Below are 12,587 nucleotides of genomic sequence, written 5' to 3' on the forward strand. Positions count from 1 at the left end.
AGGAGCTGTGCCAGGCCCAACACATCTGTTGACTCATCCAGCTATAACGCATAGAATTCACTGGCTTGTATGCGAAGCAGTAATTGTTTCAAAACATCTCCTGTGTCATGAAACAGTGTTTGATGAAAACATCATCTGTATAGTTTTTTTTTGCCTTTTCCAACCAGCATTGTCCCAGCCATATCCGCAGCAACAGTAAGAATTAAGTCCTCCACAATAGCATGGGGCTTGGATGTTAATGTGATTGGATGTGGCTTGGATGGGGCTTGGATGTTAATGTGATTGGATGTGATTGGATGTTAATTATTTGACTGGACTACCTGTATTTGACATTGTGTTGTTATTTCACTGAACACTAGATGGTTTCATTTTATTTTTGGCAGTGAAACGAGGCTACTCAGGCGAGAAAAAGAGTTCTCCCAAATGTATAGCCCTGTTGGAAAATATAAATGGACTGTTTGAAAATTTGAAGATTTATATATATATATTTTAAAAATATGTGAATCACATTTTTATTTGGCGTACCCCAGTTTGGGAATACCTGGTATACAGTATACAATATGGCAATGCATTATGCTTACAAATATAAAACACAACAATACCCTTTCATTCAGCAAGTACATTTATCTGTAATCAAAATGAAGAAATACTGCTAGTTCTCACAGAACACTTTAAAAGACAGCAGTGACAAACACAAATTCAAAAAGACAGCTTAACATGAGTCAGAGTTAATGTACAAAAAAACCTTAGTCTGGTTAATCTATAAAAAATGTCCCTATATAGTCTATACAAACACACACATAATATTCCTACGTTTTAAAATAATGTAATTAAAATGTATTAAAATAATTTAATTTAAACGTAGGTGAAGTAAGGTAGGTGCAGCTAAAACATAGAAGAATATACTCAAACACACAGATTTTTGACATTAAAACAACCCTACATCCCAGAGGCTAAGTGTCAAAATGTTACTCTACTCATCACAATTCACCTGCTGGAAGTAAATTTGATAGTTAGAGTTGTGTTTCTATCAGAAATCTGAAAACAATAACAAAAGTGAAGCATGCAAGTTAATGAATTATATATTTAAGGTGTCAGTGTAACATATGGTCAGTGTCTTTTAGAAAATGAGATACATTGATCAATCCAATGATCAGAAATTACTTTTAAACCCATTGTTTCCTCTGGGTATATTTTGCATTCTTTCTTTTGAGGCCTTGGTGTAAGGCTAAAGGCAGTGCCTTAGCAACGTTCTCCTCCCACTCATAGCAGTGGTTCACACGGGCACAACTCAGCGGACAGTCCAGCTCCCCCTTGATATCGGTGCAGTGCTCTATCAAGGCAGCAATGGTGCTAAATTCTATGTGGCAGTTCTAGTATAACAACATAAAAAAAATACAAATTACTACATTGCTAGTGGAAAATACATTAAACTTAAAAGCAAGTCAAATATGAATAACTGTCAAGACTGCTCACCTCAAGCAGGTATTTCCCGTTGGAGGTGTTGTTTATTAGGTGGGTGACCAGTCCAGAAGAGAAACGAATTATGAGAGAGCCACAGCCAGTTCTCTTAGGATGGGGGCACAGCAGGTACGACCCCAGGACATCCTCTGCAAGCAGGGAGGAGCTGCTGTCACTGCAACACATGATAAGGATTTAGAGACCACTGACAGTTCAGATGAGTTCTCATCAAGTGACAGTGGTGGAAAAAGTACTCAATTGTCATAATTGAGTAAAAGTAAAGATACCTTAATAGACAATGACTCAATAAAAAGTGAGTCACCCAGTAAAATACTACTTACAGTGGCAAGAAAAAGTATGTGAACCCTTTGGAATTACCTGGATTTTTGCATAAATTGGTCATAGCATTTGGTCATAGCATTTCATCTGATCTTCATCTTCAACAACAATAGACAAACACAGTGTGCTTAAACTAATAGCACACAAATTATTGTATTTTTCTTGTCTATATTGAATACATCATATAAACATTCACAGTGTTGGTTGGGAAAAGTATTTGAACCCCTAGGCAAATTACCTCCAAAAGTGAATTGGAGTCAGGAGTCTAACCTGGAGTCCAAACAACGAGACGAGATTGGAGATGTTGGTTAGAGCTGCCTTGCCTTATAAAAAACACTCACAAAATGTAAGTTTGCTATTCACAAGAAGCATTGCCTGATGTGAATCATGCCTCGAACAAAAGAGATCCCAGAAGACCTAAGATTAAGAATTGTTGACTTGCATAAAACTGGAAAGGGTTACAAAAGTATCTCTAAAAGCCTTGATGTTCATCAGTCCATTGTAAGACAAAATGTCTATAAATGGAGAAAGTTCATCACTGTTGCTACTCTCCCTATGAGTGGCCATCCTGCAAAGATGACTGCAAGATCACAGCGCATCATTCTCAATGAGGTTAAAAAAATCTTAGTGTCAGCTAAAGACTTACATAAATCTATGGAACATGCTAACATCTCTGTTGACGAGTCTACGATATGTAAAACACTAAACAAGAATGGTGTTCATGGGATGACACCATGGAAGAATCCACTGCTGTACAAAAAAAAACATTGCTGCACGCCTGAAGTTCGCATAAGAGCACCTGGATGTTCCACAGCACTACTGGCAAAATATTCTGTGGACAGATGAAACTACAGTTAAGTTGTTTGGAAGGAACACACATCACTATGTGTGGAGAAAAAAAGGCCCCAACTGTAAAGTATGGTGGAGGGAGCATCATTGTTTGTGGCTGATTTGCTGCCTCAGGGCCTGGACAGCTTGCTATCATTGATGGAAAAATGAATTCTCAAGTTTATCAATACATTTTGCAGGAGAATGTTAGACTATCCGTCTGCCAATTGAAGCTCAACAGAAGTTGGGTGATGCAGGACAGGACAACGACCCAAAACACAGAGGTAAATCAACAACAGAATGGCTTCAACTGAAGAAAATACACCTTCTGGAGTAGCCCAGAAGGTGAGTCCTGACCTCAACCAGATTGGGATGCTGTGGCATGACCTCAAGAGAATGGTTCACACCAGACATCCCAAGAATATTGCTGAACTGAAACAGTTTTGTAAAGAGGAATGGTCCAAAATTCCTCATGACCATTGTGCAGGTCTGATCCACAACTACAGAAAATCTTTGGTTGAAGTTATTGCTGCCAAAGGAGGGTCAACCAGTTATTATATCCAAGGATTCACATACTTTTCCCACCCTGCACTGTGAATGTTTACGCGGTGTGTTCAATAAAGACATGAAAACGTATAATTGTTTGTGTGTTATTAGATTAAGTAGACTGTTTGTCTATTGTTGTGTCTTGTCTATTGTTGTGACTTGTCTATTGTTGTGACTTGTCTATTGTTGTGACTTGTCTATTGTTGTGACTTGTCTATTGTGACTGAAGATCAGATCAGATTTGATGACCAATTCATACAGAAATCCAGGTAATTCCAAAGGGTTTACATACTTTTTCTTGCCACTGTAAGTAAAAGTCTAAAAGTATTTGGTTGTAAACATATTTAAGTATCATAAGTAAATGGAATTGCTCAAATATAAAAGTATAAATAATTTCAAATTCCTTATTTTAAGCAATAATAATTATATATATTTTAATTTACATTTAGCCAGGAGCACATTCCAACACTCAGACATAATTTACAAACAAAGCATTTGTGTTTAGTGAGTCCACCAGATCAAAAGCATTATGGATGACCAGGGATGTTCTCCTGATAAGTGCGTGAATTGGACCATTTTCCTGTCAAAATGTAACGCGTACTTTTGGGTGTCAGGGAAAATGTATGGAGTAAACTGTACATTAATTTCTTTAGGAATGTAGTGAAGTAAAAATTGGCAATAATATAAATAGTAAAGTAAAGTACAGATACCCCTCCAAAAATACTTTAGTAGTACTTTAAAGTATTTTTACTTAAGTACTTTACACCACTGTCAAGTGAACACTCCATAAAATACACTAGGAACTAGCATCAGTGTGAGTGAGGTAAATGCAAGAGAGAGGACTCACGTGGCAATGCCAGCCCAACACCACACTGCTTGAGCCAGAGCTTCTTCTGTTTCAGCAAGGCTCGGGGCCCGGGCTCTCCTCACTGGCATTTTGTCCTGCCCCTTCCCTGTTTCACACATAAGAAGAGAGATTCCTTAGCATTTTGTGATGATCCCATTCCAAGTGGTCCCTCTAGGGAATTATTTCAACATTACCTAATGAATTGTTTCACTCTTGAAAGTGCTCTCTGCACATTTAGCCCACCTTCTGGAGAGTTTAGCTGATCCTGGAGGTGATGTTGTTTGTGAGGGCTGTAAGTGAAGGAGCGATAGGCTCCTGAGCGCAATACTTTGTTGCGGATGGCTCTCTTGCGCACCAGGGAAGGAGAGGAGTTGAAGACCTCCTCTTGGCTGCTCGGTTGTTCCTCAGTTGTTGTTCTGTTGTTCTTCAATGGGAAGACCTACAATAAAGACCCATAGGAAGTATTAACTGGCCAACTGCTAAGCCAGCAAAATGTACGGGCTCAGCAAAGCAAATAAAAATAGCACAGTGAAATAATACTTTCACAATTCAGTTAAAACATAATCACAAGTTTGTCCTGACCTTTTCCCCTGGGAGTAAGCCCTGAGTGGGGGCCCTTCGGAATGACACAAGGGCACTGACACAGAGAGGGAAGCCCTGGTTGAGGAGGGAGGGGGCACGGCTGGGCAGTGGGCCGACAGACTCATCCTGCGCCTCCTCTGGGTGCTTTGCCAGGTAGGACAGCTGGAAACAGCGGCACAGCAACAGGTTCAGGAACTGGGCCTGGGAGAAAACAACATACCAACAGAGAGACAAATCAGATACAAGAAACTGCAGCTTAACAGACACACAGAGGGATTTTGTTGACAATCATCTTGGGAGATAAAGATCCAATACAGGTTCTTACTGCTCTGGCATGCCTAGCCTTGAAAAGGTGGCAGTATAGCTGGGCATCAGGGCTGCCGGGGTTGTGGGAAACAAAGGCAAACTGGGCGTCCGAGGGGTGGGCAGTGGAAAGGGAGACCCTTCGTAGAGCATGGGCCATGAGGAGGGTCTACAGACAAGGAAGAGGAAAGTAATTCACAAAAGGAAAGAAATTATGTTGATGACTTTTAAGACTGGGAATTTCAACTCTTACCGTCTCATCTTCATCATACATCTTCACCCCTTTGATGGAAAATTTAAGGGACACAGGCCTCCTTTTCTTGCATGTCTGTGAAAAAGACATTTCAACACCTCAGGCAAAGCTTTTCGTGTTTGCCTTTGCATTCGGGCTGTCTACAAATTCTCCACCATAATAAGTTGTGAACAGTCTAAATGTGTTTTAATGTACTGCTGCTGCTTTCTAGCCTGTCACTACCAGCACCTACTTTGAGAGACTTTAGCTGTGTGTGCAACTGCTGCATCTGATCGTCCAAACAGCAGTCGTCCACATGAAAAGACCCAACATACTATATAAACAAGAAAGACTATGTTACACATACTATCAATTGCTGATTATAGATAAACACGTAATGTAACTAATTAACAAGGTCTTAAAAGGGAAGTAGAGTCCACTCAGATTTCATCCTCTTAGGACACATTTAAAAAAAAAAAAACGAATATACTGAACAAAAAAATAAACGCAACACGCAACAATTTCAAAGATTTTACTGAGTTACTGTTCATATACGGAAATTAGACCATTTAAATGAATTAGTTAGGACCTAATCTATGGATTTCACATGACTTGGAACACAGATGCGTTGGTTACGGATAACTTCTTTTTTTTAAAGGTAGGGGCATATCAGTCAGTCAGCCAGTCAGCATATGGTGTGACATCTCCTTCGCATAGAGTTTATCAGACTGTTGATTGTGGCCTGTGAAATGTTGTCCCACTCCTCTTCAATGGCTGTGAGAAGTTGTTGGATATTTTCAGGGACTGGAACACGATGTCATACACATCGATCCAGAGCATCCCAAACATGCTCAATTGGAGACATGTCTGGTGAGTATGCAGGGCATGGAAGAACTGGGACATTTTCAGCTTCCAGGAATTGTGTACATATCCTTGCGACATGTGGCTGTGCTGTGGCTGTGCATTACCATGCTGAAACATGAAGTGATGGTGGCGGATGAATGGCACGACAATGGGCCTCAGCATCTCGTCGTGGTATCTCTGTGCATTCAAATTGCCATCGATAAAATGCAATTGTGTTCGTTGTCCGTAACTTATGCCTGCCCATACCATAATCCCACCACCACCATGGGGCACTCTGTTCACAACGTTGAAGCCAGCAATACGCTCGCCCACACGACACCATACACGTGGGCTGCGGTTGTGAGGCTGGATGGACGTACTGCCAAATTCTCTGAAACAGCGTTGGAGGCGGCTTATGGTACAAAGTGGCCTAAAAAGTACATTATTTTAGAGTGCACATTACACAGGTGCCCCACATATTAGAGTGGTGCATCTGAGTAATGATCATGCTGTGTAATCAGCTTCCTGTCAGGTGAATGAATTATCTTGGCAAAGGAGAAATGCACACTAATAGAGATTTAAATAAATGTGTGCACAGCATTTGAGAGAAATAAGCTTTTTGTGCATATGGAACATTTCTGGGGTCTTTTCTTTCAGCTCATGAAACACAGGACCAGCACTTTACATGTTGTTAATATTTTTGGTCAGTGTAGTAACCAACTCTTATATGGGGAGGAGGAAGATGTGTTTTGCTCTGTCAGTGGATATGGCTTACCTCAGCTGACCTTGTAACTGTGCCATCCTCCCTGACCGGTATCTCACCCATCATTTTCACTCCTGAGTTAGCCTACTTCTTTATGCTGCTGTTTCTGGAGGAGTTCCCCTGAGTTCTGCAGAATCAGAATATAGCAGAGAGCTTTACAGCACTCAGTATGATCAACATTAGACATGTGAATGATGTGTCATATGCACTAGCCGGTAGTGTTATTTTCCCCATGTGAAAAAAATGCTTTTGTAGGCAGGTAGAAGTGCTAAAATGAGCTGTGAACAATTCAAACCTTTTAATTTTAAGCTAGAAACAGGTATGTTTGGTGAAATGGTGTAAAGTACTTAAGTAAAAATACTTTAAAGTACTAATTAAGTACTTTTACTTTACTACAATCCTAAAGAAAATAATATACAGTACTTTTTACTCCATACATTTTCCCTCACACCCAAAAGTATTTCTTACATTTTGAATGCTTAGCAGGACTGGAAAGTTGGAGGGGTCCTGCTGCAACATCATCTCTCAGAGCAGTCATCCCTCAGGGTCTACAATGTCATCTCTCAGGAAAAGTGGGGGTTTCGAAAGGAGTGGACATTTTGAAAGGAACCATATAAGGAGAAGTGTGGGTTTTGAAAGGTGCCACTCAAGATGTCAGTCATGTTCTGCAGAGATGACAGTAAGGAATTTTAGTTATCCCCCAAAAATGTCTATTCACCCATTGTGAGCTGTGTCTTTGAACGTTACCTACTGGTAACCATGTATGTAACGTTACGTTTTTCGTAAATGTAAATACTTGCTAACGTTAGATACCTGAACTTGAACAATGCATGATTTATTATTGAATATTTTAAATAATAATAATAATAATTGAAATATCAAGTCATTTCAGTTCTAGCAGTTATGGAATTCCAGCACTTCTAGTGTTAAAATACTCTTTTGAATCGCCACTTCTTCTTATTTGGTTCCTTTCAAAATCCCCACTTCTCCTTATATGGTTCCTTTCAAAATCCCCACTTCTCCTTATATGGTTCCTTTCAAAATTCCCACTTCTCCTTATATGGTTCCTTTCAAAATCCCCACTTCTCCTTATATGGTCCCTTTCGACACCTCCACTTTTCCTGAGCGATGCACTGCACTGAGAGATTACATATCAGTAGATGGCAGCATAGAGACCCTGAGGGATGACTGCTCTGAGAGATGATGTCGCAGCTGGATCCTAATGGAAAATTGTCCAATTCATGCACTTATCAAGAGAATATCGCTGGTCGTCCATACTGCCTCTGACCTGGCAGAGGTCACTAAACACAAATTATGTCTGAGTGTTGAAGTGTGCCCTTGGCTATCCATTGAAAAAAACTTCAAAAAGGAAATTGTGCAATCTGATTGGCTTAATACAAGGATTTTGAAATGATTTATACTTTTGATACTTAAGTATATTTGAGCAATTACATTTACTTTGATACTTAAGTACATTTGAAACTAAACTCTTTTAGACTTTTACTCAAGTAGTATTTTACTGGGTGACTTTCACTTTTACTTGAGTCATTTTCTATAAAAGGTATCTTTACTTTTACTCAAGTATGACAATTGGGTACTTTTTCCACCACTGGTGTGGTGGTAGATAGGAAGGCTTCAGCAATTTCCAAAACTCGAGTCTGTCAGGTTATTACAGTGCCTTGCGAAAGTATTCGGCCCCCTTGAACTTTGCGACCTTTTGCCACATTTCAGGCTTCAAACATAAAGATATAAAACTGTATTTTTTTGTGAAGAATCAACAACAAGTGGGACACAATCATGAAGTGGAACGACATTTATTGGATATTTCAAACTTTTTTAACAAATCAAAAACTGAAAAATTGGGAGTGCAAAATGATTCAGCCCCTTTACTTTCAGTGCAGCAAACTCTCTCCAGAAGTTCAGTGAGGATCTCTGAATGATCCAATGTTGACCTAAATGACTAATGATGATAAATACAATCCACCTGTGTGTAATCAAGTCTCCGTATGAATGCACCTGCACTGTGATAGTCTCAGAGGTCCGTTAAAAGCGCAGAGAGCATCATGAAGAACAAGGAACACACCAGGCAGGTCCGAGATACTGTTGTGAAGAAGTTTAAAGCCGGATTTGGATACAAAAAGATTTCCCAAGCTTTAAACATCCCAAGGAGCACTGTGCAAGCGATAATATTGAAATGGAAGGAGTATCAGACCACTGCAAATCTACCAAGACCTGGCCGTCCCTCTAAACTTTCAGCTCATACAAGGAGAAGACTGATCAGAGATGCAGCCAAGAGGCCCATGATCACTCTGGATGAACTGCAGAGATCTACAGCTGAGGTGGGAGACTCTGTCCATAGGACAAAAATCAGTCGTATATTGCACAAATCTGGCCTTTATGGAAGAGTGGCAAGAAGAAAGCCATTTCTTAAAGATATCCATAAAAAGTGTCGTTTAAAGTTTGCCACAAGCCACCTGGGAGACACACCAAACATGTGGAAGAAGGTGCTCTGGTCAGATGAAACCAAAATTGAACTTTTTGGCAACAATGCAAAACGTTATGTTTGGCGTAAAAGCAACACAGCTGAACACACCATCCCCACTGTCAAACATGGTGGTGGCAGCATCATGGTTTGGGCCTGCTTTTCTTCAGCAGGGACAGGGAAGATGGTTAAAATTGATGGGAAGATGGATGGAGACAAATACAGGACCATTCTGGAAGAAAACCTGATGGAGTCTGCAAAAGACCTGAGACTGGGACGGAGATTTGTCTTCCAACAAGACAATGATCCAAAACATAAAGCAAAATCTACAATGGAATGGTTCAAAAATAAACATATCCAGGTGTTAGAATGGCCAAGTCAAAGTCCAGACCTGAATCCAATCGAGAATCTGTGGAAAGAACTGAAAACTGCTGTTCACAAATGCTCTCCATCCAACCTCACTGAGCTCGAGCTGTTTTGCAAGGAGGAATGGGAAAAAATGTCAGTCTCTCGATGTGCAAAACTGATAGAGACATACCCCAAGCGACTTACAGCTGTAATCGCAGCAAAAGGTGGCGCTACAAAGTATTAACTTAAGGGGGCTGAATAATTTTGCACGCCCAATTTTTCAGTTTTTGATTTGTTAAAAAAGTTTGAAATATCCAATAAATGTCGTTCCACTTCATGATTGTGTCCCACTTGTTGTTGATTCTTCACAAAAAAATACAGTTTTATATCTTTATGTTTGAAGCCTGAAATGTGGCAAAAGGTTGCAAAGTTCAAGGGGGCCGAATACTTTCGCAAGGCACTGTATTTGCCCCTTCTCCTCTTGGCCATATTATGAAAAGGCTATATGCACCTGCAATCTGATAGGTTGTTGCATTGTTGTGTTTGAATCTTCTAATTCATTACACGCCACACATTTTGAGTAGCATACAAATCACTATTACTGGTGTGGATTTAACCAGATGTAAAAATGTATTCCATAACCTACATCATTCAGAGCATGCAGGTATCACCCATTAGTCTGCAGGGATGGGTAGGTTACTTTCTAAATGTAATCAGTTACAGTTACTAGTTGGCTTTCCATAATTGTAATCAGTAAAGTAACTTTTGGATTAACCAAACTCAGTAACGTAATCTGATTACATTCAGTTACTTTTAGATTACTTTCCCCTTAAAATGCATTAGAAGAAGACAAAAATGTATGTTACCAATTGAACTACATCTATTGCATGATAAATCAATGTTAAAGTTTACATAGCTGGCCATATGGATGTTAAATGTTATTTTATGGGTTGGTTATGTAGGCTTCTTCTAACCAATCTCTTCCCCACTACATATAATAAATAATACAATTAAATTATATATTTACATTAAAAACCAAAGTCTATCAGAATTCCAGTCATTCCAATAAATGTTATACCCCTTGGTCTTCAAGAATAGGATTTGGAAATATGGAAGTATAGATTAGCCAAATTATTTTGCTTGAGCATAATCCCAAAACTAAGGATTTATTAGCCAGCCCTACTCTGTTGTTTATTTTGTTGTCATGGAGGACTGATTGGGCTCATTGATTCGAGTTGAAAAAGAAATGCTGCGCTCATGGAATGGCATGCTTTGAGCACTACTGAAAAGTGCTATTTACATGTGAAAAATTAATGCCATATGCTGAATTTGCTATAGGCCTATTGTTTACCTTTTTGTTGGTGACACTTTGATATCTTGATAGCAGTTTAAAGGGCAAATCCACCGATGAAACAAGAACAAAATCGTTTCGCCGCCTCTGTTTTGGTAGGCTGAGGGATGGGCCTGGAGAAATGTAACCACTCAGATTAATAGACAGAGCTATGGATGCAAGGACTGACCATCCATGATATCAAAATGATTGTTTTAACCATATTATGAGGCTATACAGTGTTTGTTTACATTTACAATGTTTACAAACATTGGATAAAAACAAGGTTATATTTTGGGTTCTCATGGAGTGTGAAAGTTGAATTAAACTCATGAGCTCATCATTTATAAGTCAAAAATTGGATGTAGCAACAACATATTGCCCCTTTAAGTATGTCAAAAGTGTGCGAGTTTGAACATGTGTCCATTAGGCCTATGGGGGGAAAAAACTATTTTTATTCCATAGGCTGGGATCCGCACTATGCAGCTGTTGCAAGAGCGCATTTTTCACTGGCAGTCCACTGGTTTCAAAAACAATGATTGACGGGCAGTTTAAACTTCTTGAATTCAACCATTATCGGGTTCAAATACACGTTTGGATTTGTGAACAGCCATCCACAACAACCACATTCCGTAAGGCACAAATAGCTAAATGAGAGAGCAGCAGTGTGATTCACATCAATGCGCTGTGTAGATATCAATAAGAAGTGATATCCGTATCGCCGTAGACTACACTGCTGTCATCCTTACCTCCAAGCGTTGATTCAAATTGGGTAATCTTTGGATACTGACATCAGTCGCACCATTGGAAGACATACCTTGGACTGTAGCCTACAAAAGCCTATTCCTGCGCTTTTCCCGCGATCGATCAAACATATTTCGTGTGTTATCATAGTGGTCTCTGACTTGTGGTCAGACTCGCTCAGGTGGAACTTACTTAATTGTGTGCCTTTTTTTCAATGCTAATTTGAGTGTAATTTACAAAACAGAGAAGTGTCACAAAGATTGTTTTTGCAAACATTCTTTCTGAATTTAAAAGTAATCCTTGAAGTAATTATCTAGTTTTTTAAAAGTATCTAGTTAAAATATTTTTGCTGGTAATATATTACAATGATCGTTTTTGTAATCTCTTATATGTAATCCGTTACTCCCAAACCTGTTAGTCTGTTCTATGAGCGCAAACATTTATGCAAGGATTCAGTTAAACGCATGTACAGCTTTGGCAAAGTAAACATGTCAATAAATCAATGCTAATCAAATATCTTACTTTAGGGCCACAACAACGCTCTTTTCACTTCCGCACTCTTGTACTCCGGACCCCGTTCCAAACTCTGAATTCCTCTCCCAGTCAAAGTTACCTCATCGTCAAATTGACGCCCGCCCCGACTCAATTCAGAGTTGGCTATTCACCGGTGAGTTTGGGCGGGACTAGAAACGTTTTACCTTTCGAGACATATTTGAGATGAAAAAAAAAAGTTTAAACGCACAATGCGCCGATATAAATCATCCCATACTCAAAGGCATTTCTGCAGCCCATATTGATGGTCCATACACTCATTGCGCAACATAGGTGTAGACCTAGATATGGGAATTACGCGACTTCTGTTGCAAAACGTTTTTTTTTAACGGAAGCAAACGGAACGAAATGGAGTGACATACCTGCAGTTGTCTGAAAGACACTAGT

At 39.5% G+C, this 12,587-nt stretch overlaps 1 protein-coding gene across 5 annotated transcripts; it reads right to left on the reverse strand.

Moving 5' to 3' along the window:
• Window positions 1-498: 498 nt before the first annotated feature.
• Window positions 499-12,268, reverse strand: LOC139414296 (SH2 domain-containing protein 5-like). Of its 5 annotated transcripts, XM_071162207.1 has the most exons (11): window positions 12,171-12,228; window positions 10,926-11,038; window positions 6,757-6,871; window positions 5,392-5,472; window positions 5,160-5,234; window positions 4,929-5,075; window positions 4,604-4,804; window positions 4,265-4,460; window positions 4,022-4,127; window positions 1,477-1,636; window positions 499-1,373 (listed from the first exon to the last, which is right to left on the reverse strand). In XM_071162207.1, the coding sequence occupies exons 3-11, from the start codon at window positions 6,808-6,810 to the stop codon at window positions 1,167-1,169; spliced, it is 1,227 nt and encodes a 408-aa protein (XP_071018308.1). In that variant the 5' UTR covers window positions 6,811-6,871; window positions 10,926-11,038; window positions 12,171-12,228; the 3' UTR covers window positions 499-1,166. The 5 variants fall into 5 exon arrangements, with proteins under 5 accessions (XP_071018308.1, XP_071018309.1, XP_071018313.1 ...); XM_071162208.1 differs by lacking the exon at window positions 10,926-11,038 and having other exon boundaries at window positions 670-1,373; window positions 12,171-12,268; XM_071162212.1 differs by lacking the exon at window positions 10,926-11,038 and having other exon boundaries at window positions 670-1,373; window positions 6,757-6,897; window positions 12,171-12,217.
• Between the last annotated feature and the right edge of the window lie 319 nt (window positions 12,269-12,587).

The sequence above is a fragment of the Oncorhynchus clarkii genome, chromosome 7, assembly GCF_045791955.1.
Source record: "Oncorhynchus clarkii lewisi isolate Uvic-CL-2024 chromosome 7, UVic_Ocla_1.0, whole genome shotgun sequence".
NCBI lineage: Eukaryota > Metazoa > Chordata > Actinopteri > Salmoniformes > Salmonidae > Oncorhynchus > Oncorhynchus clarkii.